This window comes from Anguilla rostrata, chromosome 15 (assembly GCF_018555375.3).
Source record: "Anguilla rostrata isolate EN2019 chromosome 15, ASM1855537v3, whole genome shotgun sequence".
NCBI classification, from domain to species: Eukaryota; Metazoa; Chordata; class Actinopteri; order Anguilliformes; family Anguillidae; genus Anguilla; species Anguilla rostrata.
In genome coordinates, this window is record NC_057947.1 from 33,850,499 (window position 1) to 33,871,512 (window position 21,014).

At 47.9% G+C, this 21,014-nt stretch overlaps 1 protein-coding gene across 2 annotated transcripts in view; it reads right to left on the reverse strand.

Moving 5' to 3' along the window:
• Positions 1-1,458: 1,458 nt before the first annotated feature.
• Positions 1,459-21,014, reverse strand: part of LOC135240831 (neuronal membrane glycoprotein M6-b-like) — a 49,572-nt gene continuing 30,016 nt past the window's right edge. For both annotated transcript variants that reach the window (XM_064310801.1, XM_064310800.1), the window contains exons 2-7: positions 7,508-7,694; positions 5,906-6,062; positions 4,813-4,981; positions 4,176-4,249; positions 3,476-3,541; positions 1,459-2,672 (exon numbers count right to left, since the gene is read on the reverse strand). In XM_064310801.1, coding sequence (XP_064166871.1) covers positions 2,592-2,672; positions 3,476-3,541; positions 4,176-4,249; positions 4,813-4,981; positions 5,906-6,062; positions 7,508-7,694 — 734 coding nt within the window. In that variant the 3' untranslated portion in view covers positions 1,459-2,591. The remainder of the gene's footprint in view (positions 2,673-3,475; positions 3,542-4,175; positions 4,250-4,812; positions 4,982-5,905; positions 6,063-7,507; positions 7,695-21,014) is intronic.

Genomic DNA, 21,014 nt, shown 5'->3' on the forward strand with positions numbered 1-21,014 from the left:
GGGGTGGGGTGGGATGGGATGGGGTTGGGGGGTGTATAGGGGGGCTGGTTTGGTTTAAACCCTTATGTGTACGAGTTGAGGCCCGACGTGGGTGGGATGGGGGTGGGGGGTGTATGGGGGCTGGTTTGGTTTAAACCCTTATGTGTACGAGTTGAGGCACTCCTTGGCGGGTGGGATGGGATGTTGGAGTGGGGGCCTGGTTTGGTTTAAACCTTAGGTCACTGAGGTCTGGTAGGCACCTTGGCGGACTGATGAACCTGCGAGTCTGACTCCTTGGAACAGATGGGTCCGGCAGGCGGCGGCCTGGCAGGCGGAAGGAGGATGTGGCAACAGAATCAAGGAAGTGATCGGACGAGGGGTCAGCCGGGAGCGAGGAGAAGACTGGCAAAGCAAAGCGAGCACAGTGAGCTACCTATACACACAAACAGGTTACTCTGGCAACAAGCGCCTGGATGACAACACTATTATTATTATGATTATGATTATGATTATTATTATTATTATTATTATTGTGAGATAAGGGAGTTGAGGTGGGTTAAGGGAGTGGGAAGATGGGGTGTGTTCAGGTATACCCAACCTCATGCACTGCCTGTTAGCAAACTTAAATACAATTGAATATCTCCAAAAAAAAAATGGAATTTGTCTCAGTGGATCTTTTTTGCATATGTGATCGATAGCTCTGTTTCCATGTGAATTCACAAGAACTATGATTTTGTGGAACATTTGTTGGTCTGTTGGTTTAAAAAAAAAAAGCTAGAGCTTAGCGTTTTAGGAAAGCTAACAGACCAGGTAATGGTCACATAAATTGTCTAAATGCACATTTAAAACTGATGGAACAGTCGCAATTCAGACATAACCCAGTGAATATTTTTGAGGCGAAACGCCCGTGAAACATCACATAGGGGTTCAGGTGTAAACCTGATTATATTTGGTTGAAAAGTTAAAAGCTTTCTAGCCAACTAGGACATATACAGTCCATATCTGGGTGAAGGTTGAGCTATATTGGAATTAACCTAGCCCGTTTATGTCAAAATGTCTCACAACCTAGATTTCCTCCCCTCTAGACGTCTAGATTCTGGCTTTTGCACACTGGGAATTCTCTTGTCTGTTTCTCATGGAAACATAGCTATTCATATGTATTTCATTTTACAAATAGAGCAATAACAGGTATGGCCATAAGGTAAATCACATGTAAGGAATAGATCATAGGGGACTGGGCTTTATACACAAATGTTTATTTTTTAATAGAAAGGGAAAATAACTACAGTCTCCAGCATCTTAGGAACAATTAAATACTTATGAAATGTGAAATGTAAGTAGCCATAAACACATTATGAAATAAAAAAATAATAAAAAACAACAACAAAATATAGTCATGCAGGCTGTGTTAACCAAAACAAATAGTGGCACATTTTAATGTTTTTTTTTTTTTTGAATGAAAGAAAATGGAAAAACCTAAATTGTCCTATTGTCAGCCAAGTCTAGAAAAGCAGAATTAATTGCATTTCAAAATCAGGTGAAATTATTTGGAAAAAATAAAGATCTCTACTTCATGAATATTTTCTACCTCTCTGAAGGATAATCACTAATGCTGCAGCTCCACTATCATTGTTTACCTCATCGTACAGACGACAAGCGCTGTCTAGTGGTGTAAGGCAGGGCTGCCCAGCCCTGCTCCTGGAGATCTGCCATCCTGTAGGTTTTCACTGCAACCCTAACAAAGCACACCTCATTCAATAGCAAGCTCATCTTTGTTGAGCTGCTAATTAGCAGAATCAGATGTGCCAGATTAGGGTTGGAGTGAAAACCTACAGGACGGTAGATCTCCACAAACAGGGTTGGGCAGCACTGATCTAGCTGTTGAATGAGGGGTGCTTTGTTAGGGTTGGAGTGAAATCCTACGGGATGGTAGATCTCCAGCAACAGGGTTGGGCAGCCCTGGTGTAAGGCACGGAACCTGGCAAGAGGGAGGGGGACCGGGTTCTGACTTTTCTGTCCTACACCATTTATAAATATGTACAAATGTACAGCTGACAATGCTGAGACCGCAGACAGGGGGGAAAGTACAGTGGGAAGGCAGGTCTTTTCGACAGCTTCGCCACGGAGGAGCTGCACAGTCTGACTCAGTCGAGATCATTTCAGAAAACAGGAACGTGACTTTTTCTATTCACAACTGAATAATTAACTTGTTTTAGAGTGGGCTTTAGTGAGAGCGTCCGCACTCAGGGGGACGGAGAATCGCTGTGTAAAATGAGTCTTTGAAAATGGGAACAGTGTTTTTTACTCACAGGTTAGTTCTGACAATAAGGCCTAAAGCAGAGGCCAGGCGTCCCACTCTAAATGGAGCCTCCGAAATTCAGAGACACACCTCCTCCTCCGGGGTATGACACCTCTGGGTCTCTGGATACAAATGCTACAATATGCCTAAAATCTGCTATTTACACTTTTATGTCAAAGGGAATGAAAGAGTTTTTATTTTCTATTTTTTGTATTACATTTGTTTTGTTTGTTTATAGTCCAGTGGCTGCTCTCTCTACTCTCTAGTACAAAACCACAAACTGCTTTTTTTTCCCCCGTGCAGTTAGAACAGGCTAAAACTTAGTGCAGCAGTCTTCTCCACTCTTAAACTTCAGAAGGGCATAGTTATAAGTGGTGGCCATCATGTAGATCAGCTGGTGGAAGAGAAAATGACACGGGTGGGGTGAGACAGCGGGCCAGCGGGAGCAAGGCCTCAACAGCCATGGTGTCGATGGCAACTGGTGTCGTGGCAACTGGTGTCATGGCAACTGGTGTCGTGGCAACTGGTGACATAGCAACTGGTGACATAGCAACTGGTCTCTGAGACTGTAATGTGCTGTACTGTTGATCTGTTTTTTTCTCTCTCTCTCTCTCTCTCTCTCTTTGTTTTGGTTCTTTCCTCCATACAAGCATTTTCCACTAAGAAATGCATCAGTTTCCTCTCTCATGAATTACCAGTAATCAAATTGATGCCATGTTTCTTCATTTTCAGCATGTACTTTAAGTTTAGTCTTTTTTTTAGATACTTGATGTTTGCTCATAATTAGTCACTAGACACTGGATGGCAACATCAAAATCACACTGAATTATGATAGAATTACAATTAAATGTACAGCGTATCAAAACATAGAACTCTCCCTCTAACAGTGGTTCTGCTTAGAAATATACCATATTTCATATAAGGCTCTCGAACTGACCACTGAGTCAACCAGCGAAAGCCGGCTAGAAGTGTCCGAAAAACGCAGCTTAAACCAGCTTGACCAGCTCAGGCTGGAGTTTTCAGCAGGCTAGGGTGAGGGTTTTTTCTGAGTGGAGGGTAACAGTTTGTGTTCTTTTCTCTCACAGTGGTCACAGCGGGTGTTTTGGGAAATGGACATGAGCGACATGCCGTGAACGTAAACATAAGGACACGCAGGGCTAGGGGGAGGGCAAAGACGGGGTTAAAATTCGGGCTCACCAGTGCAATGACCGTGGCGCCAGCTCCAGCACACGCCACGATGTACAGGTGGTAGGACAGGTAGAACTGCAAGAGACAGAGAGCTTCCGCAGTCAGTGGTGCGAGAGTGAGCAGGCAGGTGCTCAGCCACAAGGCTACAAGACCTCTCTGTAGCACCCTGCAGTTTGTGTTCCCTGTTATATTGTCCACTGTGTTGTACATGAAAGATTTGAGAGCTTCAGACAGCTCAGTGAGATACTCATACCAACCATTTTAACCGTAGCGACACCTTTTACTCTCTCTACTCTGCTTCACAGAGAACATACCCATCGCAACTAACTCAATACATCACATCCACCACAACCAAGTCCTGCATCGATTATTTGTATTTTAATTCACACCCCCGCTTCACAAAGTGCATACACGTCACAGTCAGGTCCTGTGTTCTATCACTGTCTTCTGTACAGCGTTTAGTTGCTTGGAAGGCCTGTAGTATATACTGGGTAAGAAACTGGTCTTGTAACCTAAAGGTTGCAGGTTCGACTCCCAGGTAGGACACAGCCGTTGTACCCTTGAGCACGGTACAGTACTTAACCTGCATCGCTTCAGTATATATCCAGCCGTATAAATGGATGCAGTGTAAATGCTGTGTAAAAAGTTGTGCGAGTCGCTCTGGATGAGAGCGTCTGCTAAACGCCTGTAATGTAATGTAAGGCCTCACCTCACTGGTGGTGCAGATGTCCCCCAGCGTGGATCCACAGGCTTTCCCCGGCGTAGCGTTCCAGGGGATGATGCCTACAGAGGAAGAAGAGGGGAAGGGTCAGATCCCTCCGGAGAGCTCTTTGATGTTATCAGCTCCAAATATCCCACCTGCAGGCTTTTTACACACTTAGGGCAGGATTTACTGGAGACCTTTCCGGTCTAGAGTCTAAAACCCTTTAGCACATGCTAAAACTAATAACACAACCAATGATTGGGGCAAAGCAAATACCACGACCAATCATTGGTCACGTTCACTGGCTTTGCGTGATATAAGAGGCTTTTTGCACATGCTAAAGGTCTTAAATAAGCCCCTTAGAAATGCAAGAATGTATGATCCAGTCACTCTATATTCTAAATGTTATACTTCATCATTTCTGCAGTATGACTGAGACAGACAGACAGACTGACACACACAGATAGAGAGAGAAATAGATAGACAGAGGGATGGACAGATGGACGGACAGATAGATGGATAGATGAGGTCAAAGTAAGACTTGTGCAGACACAGAAGAGCACTGCACTCAGCTGCTCCAGTTAAGACCCTGATTTGGCCCAAGCTGACTGACGGTGTGCAGGACAGCGGGCGACCTACTCACCGTACTGACGCACGTCCACGCAGATGGTGTCCACGGAGGTGATGTTGGCCACCGGTGACCTCATCGCCGCGCAGGTGGACCACACGTTGTAGAAGAGGAAGACGGGCACGGCCGAGAAGCCAAACACGCCCAGCCAGGCCACGCCCAGGATGTAGGTCAGGCAAACAAACTGGACAGGACACGGAGAGACCCCGTTACCTGCACTGTTACACTGAAACCCATTACCTGCACTGTTACCAAACCATTACTGCAGACACAACCATTACCACTGCACCTCAACTATTCACAGTTACCTCAACCATTACCAGCACTGTCACCTCAACCATCCAACTGTGCCCTCAAACCCATTACCAGCACTGTCACCCTCAACCATACACACTGTCACCCCACTCTACAGCACTGTCACCCTCAAACTCATTACAGCCTGTGACTCATTACCAGCACTGTGACCCTCAAACCCATTACCAGCACTGTCACCCTCAAACTCATTACCAGCACTGTCACCCTCAAACTCATTACCAGCACTGTCACCCTCAAACTCATTACCAGCACTGTCACCCTCAAACTCATTACCAGCACTGTCACCCTCAGGAAGGAGGGGGGAGAGAGACAGGGAGACAGAGAGAGGGAAGGAGGGGGGACAGAGAGAGAGAGTGTGTAAAAGAGAGACAGAGAGAGGGGGGGAGGAGGGGGGAGAGAGACAGAGAGACAGAGAGAGGGAGGGGGAAGAGACAGAGAGAGAGAGGAAGAGAAACAGGAGAGGGGGAGAGAGACAGAGAGAGAGGAGAGGAAGGAGGGAGAGACAGAGAGACAGAGAGAGGAAGGGGAACAGAGAGAGACAGAGAGAGGGGAGAAGGGGGAGAGAGACAGAGAGACAGAGAGAGGGAAGGAGGGGGAAGAGACAGAGACAAGAGAGACAGGGGGGAGGAGGGGGGAGAGAGACAGAGAGACAGAGAGGGGGGGGGAGGGGGGAGAGAGACAGAGAGACAGAGAGGTGGGGGAGAGAGGGGGGAGAGAGACAGAGAGACAGAGAGAGGGAAGAAGGGGGAGAGACAGAGAGAGGAAGGGGGTGTGAAAGGTAGGCGCTGTGTACCATCCCGCTGATGCAGCGTCCGCAGACGGAGGTCTTGAACTCGCTGTGGAGCTCCTTGACAGCGCTGGTGGTGTAGAACCCCTCGGCCAGCAGGATGATGCCGTACAGGAAGAAGAAGGAGGCGATCCCGTAGATAACATACTGCATCACCTGTACTCTGCATGAGCACAAACAGACAGACACGCGCACGCACGCATGCACACATACACACACACAAACGCACACACACACACACATACACGTACACACATGCACACACACACACCAACACATAACACAGACACACATACAACCACACACATACACACACACAGAAACGCACACACACACACACACACATACACGTACACACATGCACACACACACACACACATATATACACACACACGCACACACATACACGTACACACATGCACACACACACACACACAGAAACACACACACACACACACATACACGTACACACATGCACACACACACACACATATATACACACACACACGCGCGCACACACACACACACACACAAACACATGCACGCACAGGCACACACGCACACACACACACACACGCGCACACACACGCACACACAAACACATATACACACACACGCACACACAAACGCATGCACGCACACACGCACAGGCACACATGCACACACACGCACACGCACACGCACACACTGCTTAGGACTCTCAGTCACATATCTGCTTGTGAGCACATTTACACTGCCATCGCAGCCCCAATCATTACACACATTAATAGTGGGTACTTAGAGTGTTTGATGGCCCTTCGAACGTCCCACAGAACGCATCCCTAAATCTAAACACTAAAAAGGCCCATCTCGTTACCTCTGCACCTTCATTTTAAAGTTACGCTCCATTGGGACTGTAGGACCGTGTTAAAAAGATAATGGCAGATAACAAGTCCAGTAATAACGATATTTCAGACAGTGATCCTCGGAGCCAGTTATGTGACGTGGAGCCATAAGGGAGACACTGAACTCCTTCATTAAGGTTTCTATAAATATGACGATCCGCAAACCAGCCACAGCTGTACGACACGGACCAGACGCACCATCATTTCAGCCAGAGGCAAAACTTTGGTTTGAGAAGTAGGGGGGACACAATAAAACGGGGAGTGACTGACTGACTGACTGACTGACTGACTGACTGATTGACAGACAGACAGACAGACAGACAGACAGACTGACTGACTGACTGACTGACAGACCACACAGGGCAGGGCCGGCCCTAGGTTTTTGGTGGCCCTAAACAAATCTGCGGTATGAGTTCGAGCGGGGGCGGGTCGGGGGGCGGATGTTTTGGAGTCTGTCGAGCGGGGGAGGGGGTGGGGGGGATGTTCGCTTGGTAAATCCTTCTTACATTACACTGTTATGAAATGTTCTGTTGCTATTCCATTTAAAATTTATACCGCTCGTTCCATGATAGGGGATGAATGACGTAATTATTAAAATAACGTTATTTACCTTAGATAAGCACTGGATCGTGTGGCCCCCCCCCTAGCGGTTGTGGCCCTAAACAACCGCATAGACCATTTATGCCCCGGGCCGGCCATGGCACAGGGAGAGGGGAATACTCACACGTCTGTCACCGTGGCGTGGTCGCTGGCGACCTTGGAGAAGTGGTTTTCCAGGATGGTGAGCGTGCCGGTGAGGGCCACATGGCCACACCCACAGAAGAGGGCCACGCCCGAGAAGCAGAGGATGGTGGCCACCAACGAGGCGTAGGGGACCCCGCCCAAACACTTGATGCAGCACTCAAAGCAACCTGTGTAAACGCACACAAAAAAAAAGGCGGGAAAAAAAAGGAAGAGGTGTTCAGCCAAGTGAGAGATGTCAGTTTATACCACAGTGACAACTACCTCTCTTTGGTATAACCCTACAGAGAGAAGTGTGTCTCTACCTGGCCTACATCTGTGCAATGGCAATCAACACACCGTGGCCTGACCTAAAACCATCGCAGCACACATCTTTAAAATTAAGGGATTTATCATTTTTAATTAAAAAAAAAAATCATATTCAAATGTTCTTTTGTTCATTTTATAGCACCGGTAATATACAGTTCTCGATGCACAATAAAATATTCCCTCAGTTTTCATTTGGACCGCTACACAGTGTTTCCCACTGATGGGATTCCTACCCATTCTCTAACTCAGAGGCCCACCAAACTGAACCGCGATTCTTGAGAAGCCAAATTGCATTTGAGTTTTAAGGTTATAGAGGAAGAACCTCACAACCGATGCGGTTTATCTCTTAATCACGCACTGCAAAGGAGAGCGCCTCCCCAAAATCACACCCAGTCGCGCGCGTTACTTGAGCGTTTCCATAGCAACACTCCCCCGTCGTCTCTCACGCTGAAGATTTACAGCCAAATTATTATTATTTTTTTTCCTCTTTTTTTATGGTTCTTTTTCTTCTTTTCTTTTTTTTTTATTACAGGCTAACACAGCACAGAGACTAGAGCCTTTAAACAGAAGGGTGCTTTAGTGCAATCTATTTAAGCAGTGACCCATTAAAAAGACATCAGCGGTCCTGTGTTATTTTTTTAACACCATCAGCGAGTTACCACCTAGAATAACGGAGGTTAGTATAAAAATACAGGCGCTTTCAGATCATTATATCATATAATATGGGCTTTCTGTGTAGGAGATAAGGGCGTTTCTAAACTGACTGACGGTGTACAGGGGAGCCAGGGTGGACAGAGTGTGAGGTCTGTTCCGACAGTCCCTGGATTGTGGGCGGAGCTGGCACAGGCCGCTCCAGCACTGACGGGGTTAAAATGTGAGGCGTGGCTTCGCCGGGCGGCGAGGAGGCGGGGAGGCGGGGAGGCGACGCCCTGGCACGGGCTGTTGCATAACGGCACGCGGCAGCGGGACTGAATTATTCATTAGGTTTCATAAGCGGATCCGCTAAAACACGGCTAGCTGCGCTGCGTTACTGGGGCGGGAAGCGTCCTCCTAAAAACACCAACGCAGACGCCGGAGACACAGGCTGGGCCTGCGGGCGCGAGGGTGCTAACCGTGCTGACCGAATGTTTACAGACCCGGTGAGACTGGAGACCTGCGTGTGTGTGTGTGTGGGGGGGAGGGGTGTAAGTGTGTGTGTGTGTGTGTGTGTGTGTGTGCGTACGTGTGTGCATGTGTGTGAGTGTATGTGTGTGTGTGTGTGTGTATACGTGTGTGTGTGTGCATGTGTGTGAGTGTATGTGTGGGGGGTGTGTAAGTGTGTGTGTATGCGTGGGGGGGGGTGTGTGTAAGTGTGTGTGTGTAGTGTGTGGGTGGGGTGGTGTGTAGTGTGTGTGTGTGTATGTGTGGTGGGGGGCATGTGTGGGTGTGTGTGATGTGTGTGTGCTTGTGTGTGCATGTGTGTGAGTGTATGTGTATGTGTGTGTGTGTATACGTGTGTGTGTGTGCATGTGTGTGAGTGTATGTGTGTATGCGTGCATGTATCTCCCGACTGCTAGCTTTACTCTGCACATATATAATTATATAAAAATATATATTTCCCCCTCTTTGTGTGTATATGTATACATCTGCATTGCCATGTGACCTTGAGTTCGAGAAAAGGCCACTAAAGTTTTATCAGAAATCGAAAATAGTTTGGATGAGCACCCAAAATTAATGAGGAATGAGGTGTAGGCTATTTTGCCTAGAAATAAAAATGCCACGCCACTCTAATATTCACAAATTACTTAATATTTATTAACTATGATGTGCCAATCAGTATTTTGGGCATTGTAATGACTAAATGTTGGTCCGTTGTCATCAGTAAACGCAATTAAACTAAGAGTATTACACAGCGTCTTTTTATTTTTCAATTTACAAACTGAGAAAGGGAGGCGGCCCCGTAAGGTCACAGAGACAGCTGTCACACTAGATAGCTGAAATCTAAAAGAACGGAGTGTAGCACAGTGGGTAAGGAACTGGGCTTGTAACCGAAAGGTTCGCAGGTCCGTAGGTTCGATTCCTGGGTAGGACACTGCCGTTGTACCCTTGAGCAAGGTACTTAACCGAAATTGCTTCAGTATATATCCAGCTGTATAAATGGATACAATGTAAAATGCTATGTAAAAAAGTTGTGTAAGTCGCTCTGGATAAGAGCATCTGCTAAATGCCTGTAATGTAGTGTAATGACACACTGCCTGAGAATTCATCATTTCAATTTTTTAAAATATGCCTAAGAGTTCAGATTCATTCCTGTTCAGTGCCACAGTCCCTTGCGAGTATTCCTACAGACATTAAATTAGGGGCCCGACTCCTTCCCGTTTAACACTGCCGTCCTATAGGGCTATCCTGGGCATCCCAGCTGACCCCAGATCAGGGTTCAACTGCTTCCTGTTTAACACTGCCGTCCTATAGGGCTATCCTGGGCGTGCCAGCTGACCCCAGATCAGGGTTTAAGTGCTTCCTGTTTAACACTGCCGTCCTATAGGGCTATCCTGGGCATCCCAGCTGACCCCAGATCAGGGTTTAAGTGCTTCCCGTTTAACACTGCCATCCTATAGGGCTATCCTGGGCGTGCCAGCTGACCCCAGATCAGGGTTCAACTGCTTCCTGCTTAACACTGCCGTCCTATAGGGCTATCCTGGGCGTGCCAGCTGACCCCAGATCAGGGTTCAACTCCTTCCTGTTTAACACTGCCGTCCTATATGGCTATCCTGGGCGTGCCAGCTGACCCCAGATCAGGGTTTAACTGCTTCCTGTTTAACACTGCCATCCTATATGGCTATCCTGGGCGTGCCAGCTGACCCCAAGTCAGGGTTTAAGTGCTTCCTGTTTAACACTGCCGTCCTATAGGGCTATCCTGGGCGTGCCAGCTGACCCCAGATCAGGGTTCAACTGCTTCCTGTTTAACACTGCCGTCCTATATGGCTATCCTGGGCGTGCCAGCTGACCCCAAGTCAGGGTTCAACTGCTTCCTGTTTAACACTGTCGTCCTATAGGGCTATCCTGGGCATCCCAGCTGACCCCAGATCAGGGTTTAAGTGCTTCCTGTTTAACACTTCCTGCGGTTCCCGCGCAGGTGTCTGATTAAGTGCCTGCGCTAGCCCGTACATCAGCGCAGCATAAGTGCACTAATGGGGGCCGCAGACAGGCCGGCGTGACGACGGGCAGCCGGGGGAACGCAGGAAATCGATGGCGATTAATTACAGCCGCATCAAATTACCCAGAGGGCCGTGGGGTCTTCTCTCCAGCGCCGTCAACCCCCGAGGTTAAGGCGGCACTCCGTGTCGTGAAATATGAACGCGGATCATATTTTAGACGGAGCGACGCGCGTTTTCATTTCGCCCAGTTTATAGGGTGTTCTAAATAATGTAATTGGCTATTCCTGTGTTTTTACGAGCAGCATACACGGGCGTGTAACTGGAAGGACGCTGGCTTGAGTCCTTAACGAGATGCTGTCGTCCTCCACACCCCTCAAAAGCACTCTTAACTTGAACCGCTACACATCACACCGTATATAATTAGGATACTTAAATATTACAATTTATAATTTAAGAAAACATTTCTGTATGAAATATATGATTAATTCAAGCTCAGAAAATAAGTCAACAATATATTTATACAATACATTGTAAAGATTATTGGAAAATGTGATTTCTCACAGTCTTATACTGTAGTATAATATTTATATTGTAACTCAAAATCTCATAACCCTGGTGATCTCACACATGAACTACAGTATCCACCGTTTGGCTGGTGGGAGTGTGACATTCAATCATACAGGCAGCAAAGCACTGTGGGAAGGCTATCTGAATTGTTCTTGTATAATAAAAAAAAAGACACAAACTCTACCATAGCTGCCCGGTTGTCACCTTGCCAACCGTGATATTTATTTCAACAGACTCCTAAAAGATAAAATCAGTTCGAGAAAAAACTACCACAGACAACAACAGCAATGTTAGCTGGACATCACAGATCATGTGTGTAGCCTGTCTGGACATCAGAATACCGGAGCAAAAATCAATCACTATAACTCGCCAGCTCAGTCTGAGACCATAAAGATTTTCTAATGCCATCGGCTCAATTGAGGAGCACGACTACCAGTCATTGGTTAAAGCTTTGGGAATTTTTTGTCTTTTTCTTTAACCAGCACCAATCTCCAACAATATCCCTCTCGTACCAAACAGATTAAGTCTGAGAATTCAGACCTGGCAATGAGATGAAACAAAACCAGCACTGACACACAGTGACTGATGAGCACAGTCTTTATTAAATATTGTTGTCAAAATGTGCATAGTTTTTTAAATATTGGTCAGCAAGGTTAGCAAGATAGAAACAATGGATGGACAATGGATGCGCAGTCGAACTGAGGTGATGCTGTATGAAAAAGATTAATCTTTACGTCTGTTCCATTCTGCCTAATTCAGAGTGTCCACCATGTTTCCATGGATTTTCTGTAGCTGTACGACCGTTACTCTTTCTGTGGGTTGAGAGAATGGATCACGCACATCGCTTTCGATAACTCAGAACATTCAGTCACATCCAATAACTGCCACCATTCAGTCAGATTCAATAACTACTAACATTCAATCACATTCCTTAACTACTGAAATTCATTAGATATTATTGATATGTATTCAATATATCTAATAACTACTGGCATTCAGTGGCATTAAAACGCTTTATGGGGGGTGTGGGGGGGGGGGGGAGTGGGAGAGAAAAAACAAGGCTTTTCTTCCGGATTTTCTTTTTTAGTGGGGGTGGGGGCTCTAACAGTACGACCCAATACAACATGATAATATTGGGGGGACCATTTCAGATATTGAGGGGAGACATGTCGCCCCCTGTCCCTCCGGGATGGGACCTATGTCCACGCACAAGAAGCTGACCCTGGAGTGAGGCTGGACAGCATCCCTATTTCAGACAGAACCCCCGACTGAGAACTTCCACTGCGTTTTTTTGGGGGTTTTTTTGACAACGGGGAAGGTTCTAGAATTTAGGAACATTCATTACGTAAACGCATCCCAGCCCACACGAACCAGTGAAGTGAGGAACTTATCAAAAAGCAGAATATGCCCACGCAGATCTAAACCTGCTACAGCACATACAGCAAAGGATCCGGAAAGTTCTTTTTTTTTTTCTTTTTTTGCTCATGGGTTCTGTCTATGGTGGAACAAAGGACTTGTGAAACAGACATATGGCTCCAGCACAAACCTTTCACTGGTTGCGCGGTCAGAAAGTTCATTCGCCTCCTTTGTGATGTCGGGGGGGGGGGAGGGGGGGAGGACGGATACATTTTTTCGCCCCAAGGCCGCTGAATTCCCGTTGCCATGGCAGCAGGTTACCCTCGACTCAGCGCGGGTGCGCGCGGCCGACTCGCTTTGCTCCGCCCCCTTTTTCCACACACACATGGGGGCGTGGCCCAGCGGAGATCTCTGGGATAGAAACGCCATCTGACAGGACACGGAGCGCAGCCAGCGAAGACCCACAATGCACTGCGTGTGCACCGTGCACTCCAGTGCTGTCTGTCCTCATCTCAGGGAAAGAGCTAATCTTTACTACGCTTCACCATAAAACTCCCAGTTTATTCCAGACCGTGTGAACATACCCACGGTCAGTTCTCTCCCAACCGAAACCTGAGATTCACACTGAAAATGAACGCAAGCAAATCACCGACAGCAGAAACAAAAAAAATTTGGCATATAAAACTGAACTAAATCAAGAATAAGGAATTTACTTAGAGCTCACTTTTCTCTGGTTTACTCGATATTAATCAAGCAAGTACTTTAGTAAACCTTACTCCATAGTAGCCTTGTAGCCTCTACAATGATGATATTACTGCACTGTATACAACTAAATGGTCTGCTTGTTTTGGCACAGAGATGTTAAATTGCAGCAGGCTTTTTTCCATTTTAAAATTGGCAATAGGAATTCATACAACTAATACAGTATCAATCATCTTGCCAGCTAAAGTGGTTTTCAAAGCCAACCACAAATTTCATGTTAGATTTTTCTGCGCCGCCAAGAATAATGGCAAATGAAATACAGGACGACGTAGGTAACTCCAACACTAATATACAGACAACCTGCCCATCGACATGTGACTGTGTTACTGTGTGAATATGAGACTGTGGCTGTGTTACTGTGTGAATATGAGACTGTGACTGTGTTACTGTGTGAATATGAGACCATGTGACTAAGCTACTGTGTGAATATGAGACTGTGACTGTGTTGAATATGTGACCATGTGACTGTGCTACTGTGTGAATATGAGACCATGTGACTGTGTTACTGTGTGAATATGAGACCATGTGACTGTGCTACTGTGTGAATATGTGACCATGTGACTGTGTTACTGTGTGAATATGAGACCATGTGACTGTGCTACTGTGTGAATATGTGACCATGTGACTGTGTTACTGTGTGAATATGAGACTGTGACTGTGTTACTGTGTGAATATGTGACCATGCAAGTGTGTAAAAACTGATATGTCCCCAGTACTCTTTCTGCTGCCCCTAGTGGCATGTAGGGCTACCTGGACTGGCCTGTTGGGAACCCTTCCTGATGGCTGAGGGGAGGGGGGGGCTTTGTTTTTCTTTTTTTTTTGCAACTACTAGAATGCAACGAATTGCAATATAACTATTTCTTTTTTGTTAATAAATTAATCTCTTTTGCAAAAAGTCTTGCTTTGTGCTGGGATTCGCTGGGGGCCGTGGCCGTAGCGGAATGCAGACGTGTTACGGTGTGACCTCGCCCCACTTCCGTCACAGCGCTACGGCGGTGGAGGCGCAACATCTGAACATCTGCCGCTGTCAGGAAGGTTAGCCCGCTGAACTAAAAGGCTCGCGTCACACTGCTGTCAGCCATGCTACACGAAGCCGTGCTGCGCTATATTAGCCCACCGTGCCGATAGTTATGCTGCATTAAGCGAGAGCATCGGCGAGCGGCTGCCAGAATCACCATAAAAGATCAGAAGGAGCACCGCACAGCGTGCGCCACCACTGTGAACGCCAGTTCTACTGACTGCAGCGTTTCCTTTTTCTTGTGTTGTACTGTATAACTACGCTCACAGTCTAAGCGCAGTTTCTGTTGCTGACTGCTCCTAAAAGAAGAAATATATTTAGGCCCAATGCTGGCAGGACGGGGCACTGATGATGTATTTTAAGACGACCACCCCCCCCCCCCCCCCCCGTATGTGAAAGCCTGATAGCCTGCAGTCTGGCCCCAGTGATTTGTCCTGGGGGGGGGCGGGGTCTCTCTCAGCGTCAAAAACACAAGACAACGAGAGACACAATACAACCCGTGAAAATCGCCGAAAAAACTCACCTGTGCACCTGGACGCAGGTGTGCCCGCGCACTTCAGCAGAGCCTGAAAAAAGCGGGAAGCGAGGAGCAAACCAGGACAAACAGCCCATGCAGGCTCACAAACTTACCCAAAAAAAAAACAAACAAAAAGAGCAAACACACACAGACACTCAGGGGACTGGCCTGCAGAGCAGGAGGGCTCCACAGAAGCAGCAGAGCTGTAATTTAAACGGCTTTAATTACAGCTGCTTCGCCCAGCACACGCACAGCCCAACTGTACAGCTGATGGGGGGGCCTATAGACCCACTCATGTCCTTGTGTGGCCCCCAAGGCCGTCATAGGAGGGGAGACAATATTAATAATTCTAGAGGGGGGGGGGGGGATATTACAAAAAATACAGCAGGATGGTGCATAACGTCACTCAGTGGTGGATGGGGCCTCAAGATCAATGGCAGAGCTCCCTTTTTGTGGCCCCCTCCGACTTTAATGCAGCGGTACATTGGCTCACTTTTGCACGGGCGGACTGTGCACACCAACCCAACCTTACAGTCAGCAGGACTCTGGTCTCAACACTACGGTCAATGTGTGGAAATCACAGATGGGTCTTACAGTTAAAGGGGGGAGGCAGTACTCAGAGAGTTTTAAAAGGCAGAGATTGATGATGATGGAAGGGGGTTAAAATGCCCGAATGGTAACACCGGGCCCTGAAAGCCCAGGCAGCTCTGCCGGTGACGGCAGGCTAACGCACAGACGGGTCCGCGGCAGGCCCTGGAGATGGGCCAGGCACCGAGCGCCTGGGCGGCTGGCATGAGACAGGAAACGATGCCCACCGTGCCAGCCTGCCGCTCGACAGCACTGCTGGGAGAGCTTTGGGCAAAACGCGTTAGGAAAAGAGACTTGTGAACACTGTGTGTGTGTGTGTGTGCGTGTGTGAAGGCTTGGAACGCTGTGTGCATGTGTGTGTGTGTTTGTGTGCGAGCACTTGGAATGGCTGTGTGCAAAGTCTTGGAATGCTGTGTGCATGGATGGCGAACAAGGTACAAAGCAGAGAGAGAGAGAGAGAGAGAGAGAGAGCCACATTCACCATGACTCCCTGCCCATCTCACCAGCACACTTTCCACACACACACACGCACGCATGCACGCACACACGCACACACACGGGATTCAGGCCATCAGGCCCAACTAAAATGTTCCAAATGGAATTCACACCGCCCCCCTGATGTTATGACTCTCACATGTCCCGATCCTCTCTGACCTCACTGACAAACCCCGTCTCTGTTTGACACGGCTACCTCCCTTCCATCCATCCATACAGGAAGCTAACACTGCACAAAGCTACGCTCCATCACAAAATGGGAACATTATAGGGAAGTGGAAGAGAAACTACAATACACATAATTCACCACAGGACACAAAATGATTCCCCACACTAACAGTGAAACTAACCTTTTTAAATTAACTTCCCTTTTTTTGAGATGCCTGTTGACTGGACAGAGGGATCCCACTGGCAAGAGGACAGGGCCAAAACGTTCGGGCCCCTTGCCTGACGCACACGTAACGGAGCCGGCCTACAACTCCCAGAATGCACTGGGATCAGCCCCGATCGGCTGCCGCGCAGACGCGAGGAGCGTTCCGCTCTTCGTCGGCTTTCCGCCAATCCGTTTATTAATCGCGCGTTCGTCTCCTGACGAGGAGGACCGCGAAGCAGAAAGGAACAATAATTGCCGACTGAGATCTGACAGCTGAGGAAGACCCATGACAAGGCCCGACATAAAAACAGGCCCTGGGGAATTAAATCAAAACCAGCCATCTCATTTAAACCACGAAAATTAATTTTCTTTTGGCCTTTTTCCATAACCTGAAATCACATGTGGGCGTCATCCTGTGGCCGTATATTTAATTTGGCAGAATCATTTCTCGCTTATCACCATTTTTTTCCCCCCACACACAAACACAATTTATCTCTGCAGTGAAAAATAACCCTTTTTTTCAAAATGGATGCTCTGTAGCGCAAGGACGCACTTTTTCCTAACACTGTACGCTTGCACTGCGGCCTCCACACAATTTGCAGTCACGATGGAAACGGACAAGAACCCCCCCCCCACAATCCCCACCCCCCAATCAGGCATGAGAGTACTACAGGGTCCACAGCTTTGACAGTGCACTGGAAGGGAGGGAGGGAGAGAGAGAGAGAGAGAGAGAGAGATGAAAACACACTCATGCCCGTGTAAAGATCTGGATCTTATCATGTTATACGTTATAATGAGCTCACACAATTTCAAAAAAATCTACTGTACGTCCTTATATGATATGATGCTGTTTTATGTTCCTTCGTTGTTCAAATCTATGATGCCTGTCATCATCTCTCCAGGGCTACAGGAACACCAAGAACTACGATGGAAATAAGTCCCAGACTTTCGTTGCGTTAACCTGGACAATCTTGCCATACGTTTTAGTCCCACCCACATGAAATTCCTCAAATAAACTAAAACACTACACCCTTCCACCTGGGCACAGCCGTGACCCACCGCCAGCTCCCTCAGTGTGGCTTCACATCACACCCCACCAACATGACATCAACACAAACGGCCGACTCCTACAGAGGCAACAGACTCAGCCCTTCCCTCTTCATCTTTCCCTTTCTCTCTCGCTCTCTTTCCCCCCCCCTCCCTCTCTTTCTCTTCCACTGACAGTGGCTGTGATGTAATCTATTTGGTTCTTTTATTATCATTATTATTTAATTTTTAAAATCTTTTATTCTACTGTATTGAATTGACAACGATGTTCTAATAAAGGGGCATCAAAGGCTCGCTCTCTTTCTCTCACTCTCTCTCTTCTCTCTCCCTCCCTCTCACTCTCTTGCTCTCTCCCCCTCACTCTCTTGCGCTCTCTCTCTCTCCCTCCCGCCCGCTCTCTCTCTCTCTCACTCTCGCTCTCTCCCCCCGTCGCTCTCCCTCTCTCTCTCCTACTGACAGTGCCTGTGATGTAATCCCTGTGATTGGGTACTGCACAGTGGAGAAGATGGCGAGGAAGAGGGACTTAGGTAACAGCATTTGTTCCCCGTGAACAAACAAGGCGCAGACATCGAGAGAGAGCAAGAGAGAGAGAGAGAGGAGGGACACGGAGAAGAGGATGAGAGGGCATGGAAATAGATGGAGGGGGATGGAGAGAAAAGTGAAAAAATGCAAAGAGAAGCGGAGGAACGAGGGAAGGGTGGGGAGGGATGGGAAAAAGAGGGTGGAGCTGGAGAGGTCCTTCAGAGCTGAGAATCCCTTCCCCCACCCAGTTTATTTTTTATTTCCTATATGAGCTTCGGGATCCACAGGCTCCTTCACCAGTGAACTGCACAGCCGACACAATGGCAAGCAGCAAGCAGAGTGCAGTCTCCCAACTGACCAGAGGAGTCGCCACTGAGCTCCTTTTTATTTTCTTTTTTTTTTTTTTTAAAGGTACAGCTCGTAAGTAAACCAAGTTGCAGCGATGTGTTCAGCGGCCAACCCAATGCACTGACTCACATGATCATTAAGAGCACAACGGCACTCATCCCATCTTTGCCAAAATCACATTTTCACATTGGCCACCTAATCACCCTTAAGAGTAAATCTACATCTCAGAGAATGCCAAGCGAGAGCTACGCATTTTCATACTCCCCTGTTCCATTCAGAGCTATCTGGCACAAAAAAGGGATTAACTGTAGCAGGGGGTTAAACATAACTCTTGGAATAACAGATTTTATTTTGCAATCCCCCCCCCCCCCATTAAACATATTCAAAGGGCTGTTTAAATCAACACAGCGTGCTTGTTCACGGTCGCTTCGAGAAACCCAAGCCAACCACAGATATCTGGCTGCAGTCCAAAGTGACTCTCGTGCTTTTTTTAATGTGGTTATAAAAAAAACTGCGGTTTTATTTTAATACGTTTTAAATCATCGTTCTTATTACGGAATTCTGTGTGAGAAACGGCCCCCTTGTTGAACATCTACACGCAGTGATGACTGAATCGCGTATACTGGAGCAAACTACAATATGTACTGAATGGTGAGTGAGTGGTGTGTGTGTGTGCCATGTGATAGATTGGCGGCCTGTCCAGGGTGTATTCCTGCTTCTCCCCGAATGCATGTTGGGATAGGCTTCAGCACCCCCTGCGGCCCTGCCCAGGATAAGCGGGTATAGATAATGGATGGATCCTGCCCAGGATAAGCGGGTATAGATAATGGATGGACCCTGCCCAGGATAAGCGGGTATAGATAATGGATGGACCCTGCTCAGGATAAGCGGGTGTAGATAATGGATGGACCCTACTCAGGATAAGTGGGTATGGATAATGGATGGACCCTGCCCAGGATAAGCGGGTATAGATAATGGATGGACCCTGCCCAGGATAAGCGGGTATAGATAATGGATGGACCCTGCCCAGGATAAGCGGGTATAGATAATGGATGGACCCTGCCCAGGATAAGCGGGTATAGATAATGGATGGACCCTGCCCAGGATAAGCGGGTATAGATAATGGATGGACAGCAGCTAAAATTTATTCACATAGATCTCATAAACATATATTAGTGTACACACAGGCTTGGGCGGGAGACAGGGAGACATGTCACTCCCAATGTTTACATATTAATTAATTGCTAGACTAGCTAAATAAATGTGAGACATGACGTATGATTATGCAAGACAAGGTGGTCCCAGCAGTGTGTTGTTCCCCCACAGTTGAAATGAAACCTACGCCTGTGCATTATAGCATCAGTAAAGGCACACCATTGCATGGATACTCTACAGTCCCCTAGAGAGCTGTGCATGTGATGCACCTTGCATCTTACAAAAAAAAAAAAAAGCCAGAAATCACCTGGTATCTACAGAGTATTCTACACCTCCCTCACCCACCTCCTCCCCTCCTCCCCCTCAATAAATCCACCACTTGACCTCATCTGACACGGGCAGTCTCGCACAGAAGGGGAGCTTAAAGACCAATCCGAAATCTCCACCGATAGCTGAAATAAATTCAAACCGGGGGGGGGAAAAAAAAAAAAAAAAACTACAGATTTACAGCCGTATCACTGAAAGCCACAGGAACGACACTGTCACAGTCAAGCGGACCGTTTTTTTTTTTGTCAGTGAAGACTTTTAAAAGCCTGCTTAGAGGGACACCGGGGAGGTCAAAGACACCCCATCAGCGCCCGTAACAGCGGGCTGGTTTTAACGCCGGGGACAGAGCAGTGCTTTCTTTCTGAAGCCCTCCCCGAAATCTCCCCGGGCGCGCGCGAGCCCTCGTCGTACGGTGCGCGAGTCCTCGGGCCGGGCTGCCCGCTGGGCGGGGGCTCCTCCTAAATTCAGGGAGGGCCCTCCAGGCGAAAGCCGTCAGCCGTTGCTCAGCCCCGTAAAGGAGAATAAGCAGCTTCCAGCTGAGCGTGTCAGTTCCTCCGCGATCCGCGATCCGCGGTGCGCTTTGACCGTTACATAACGCCTCCCCCCGTCCCTCCCCCTCCCGTCCCGCCTGCAGCTGTGTGAGGAGGACGCACGATGTCCACCTGGGACCTGGGAACGATGAGGACAGCCCAACCGTGAGCTGCTCCCTGTCTCCATATCGGCATCACACACATCGCACACACACACACACACACACGCGCACACACACACACACACACACGCACGCACACACACACACACACACATACACACGCGCACACACACACACACACGCACACACACCACACACAACATACACACGCGCACACACACACACACACATACACACGCGCACACACACACACACACATACACACGCGTACACAGGCGCACGCACACACACGCGCACACAGGCGCACGCACACACAC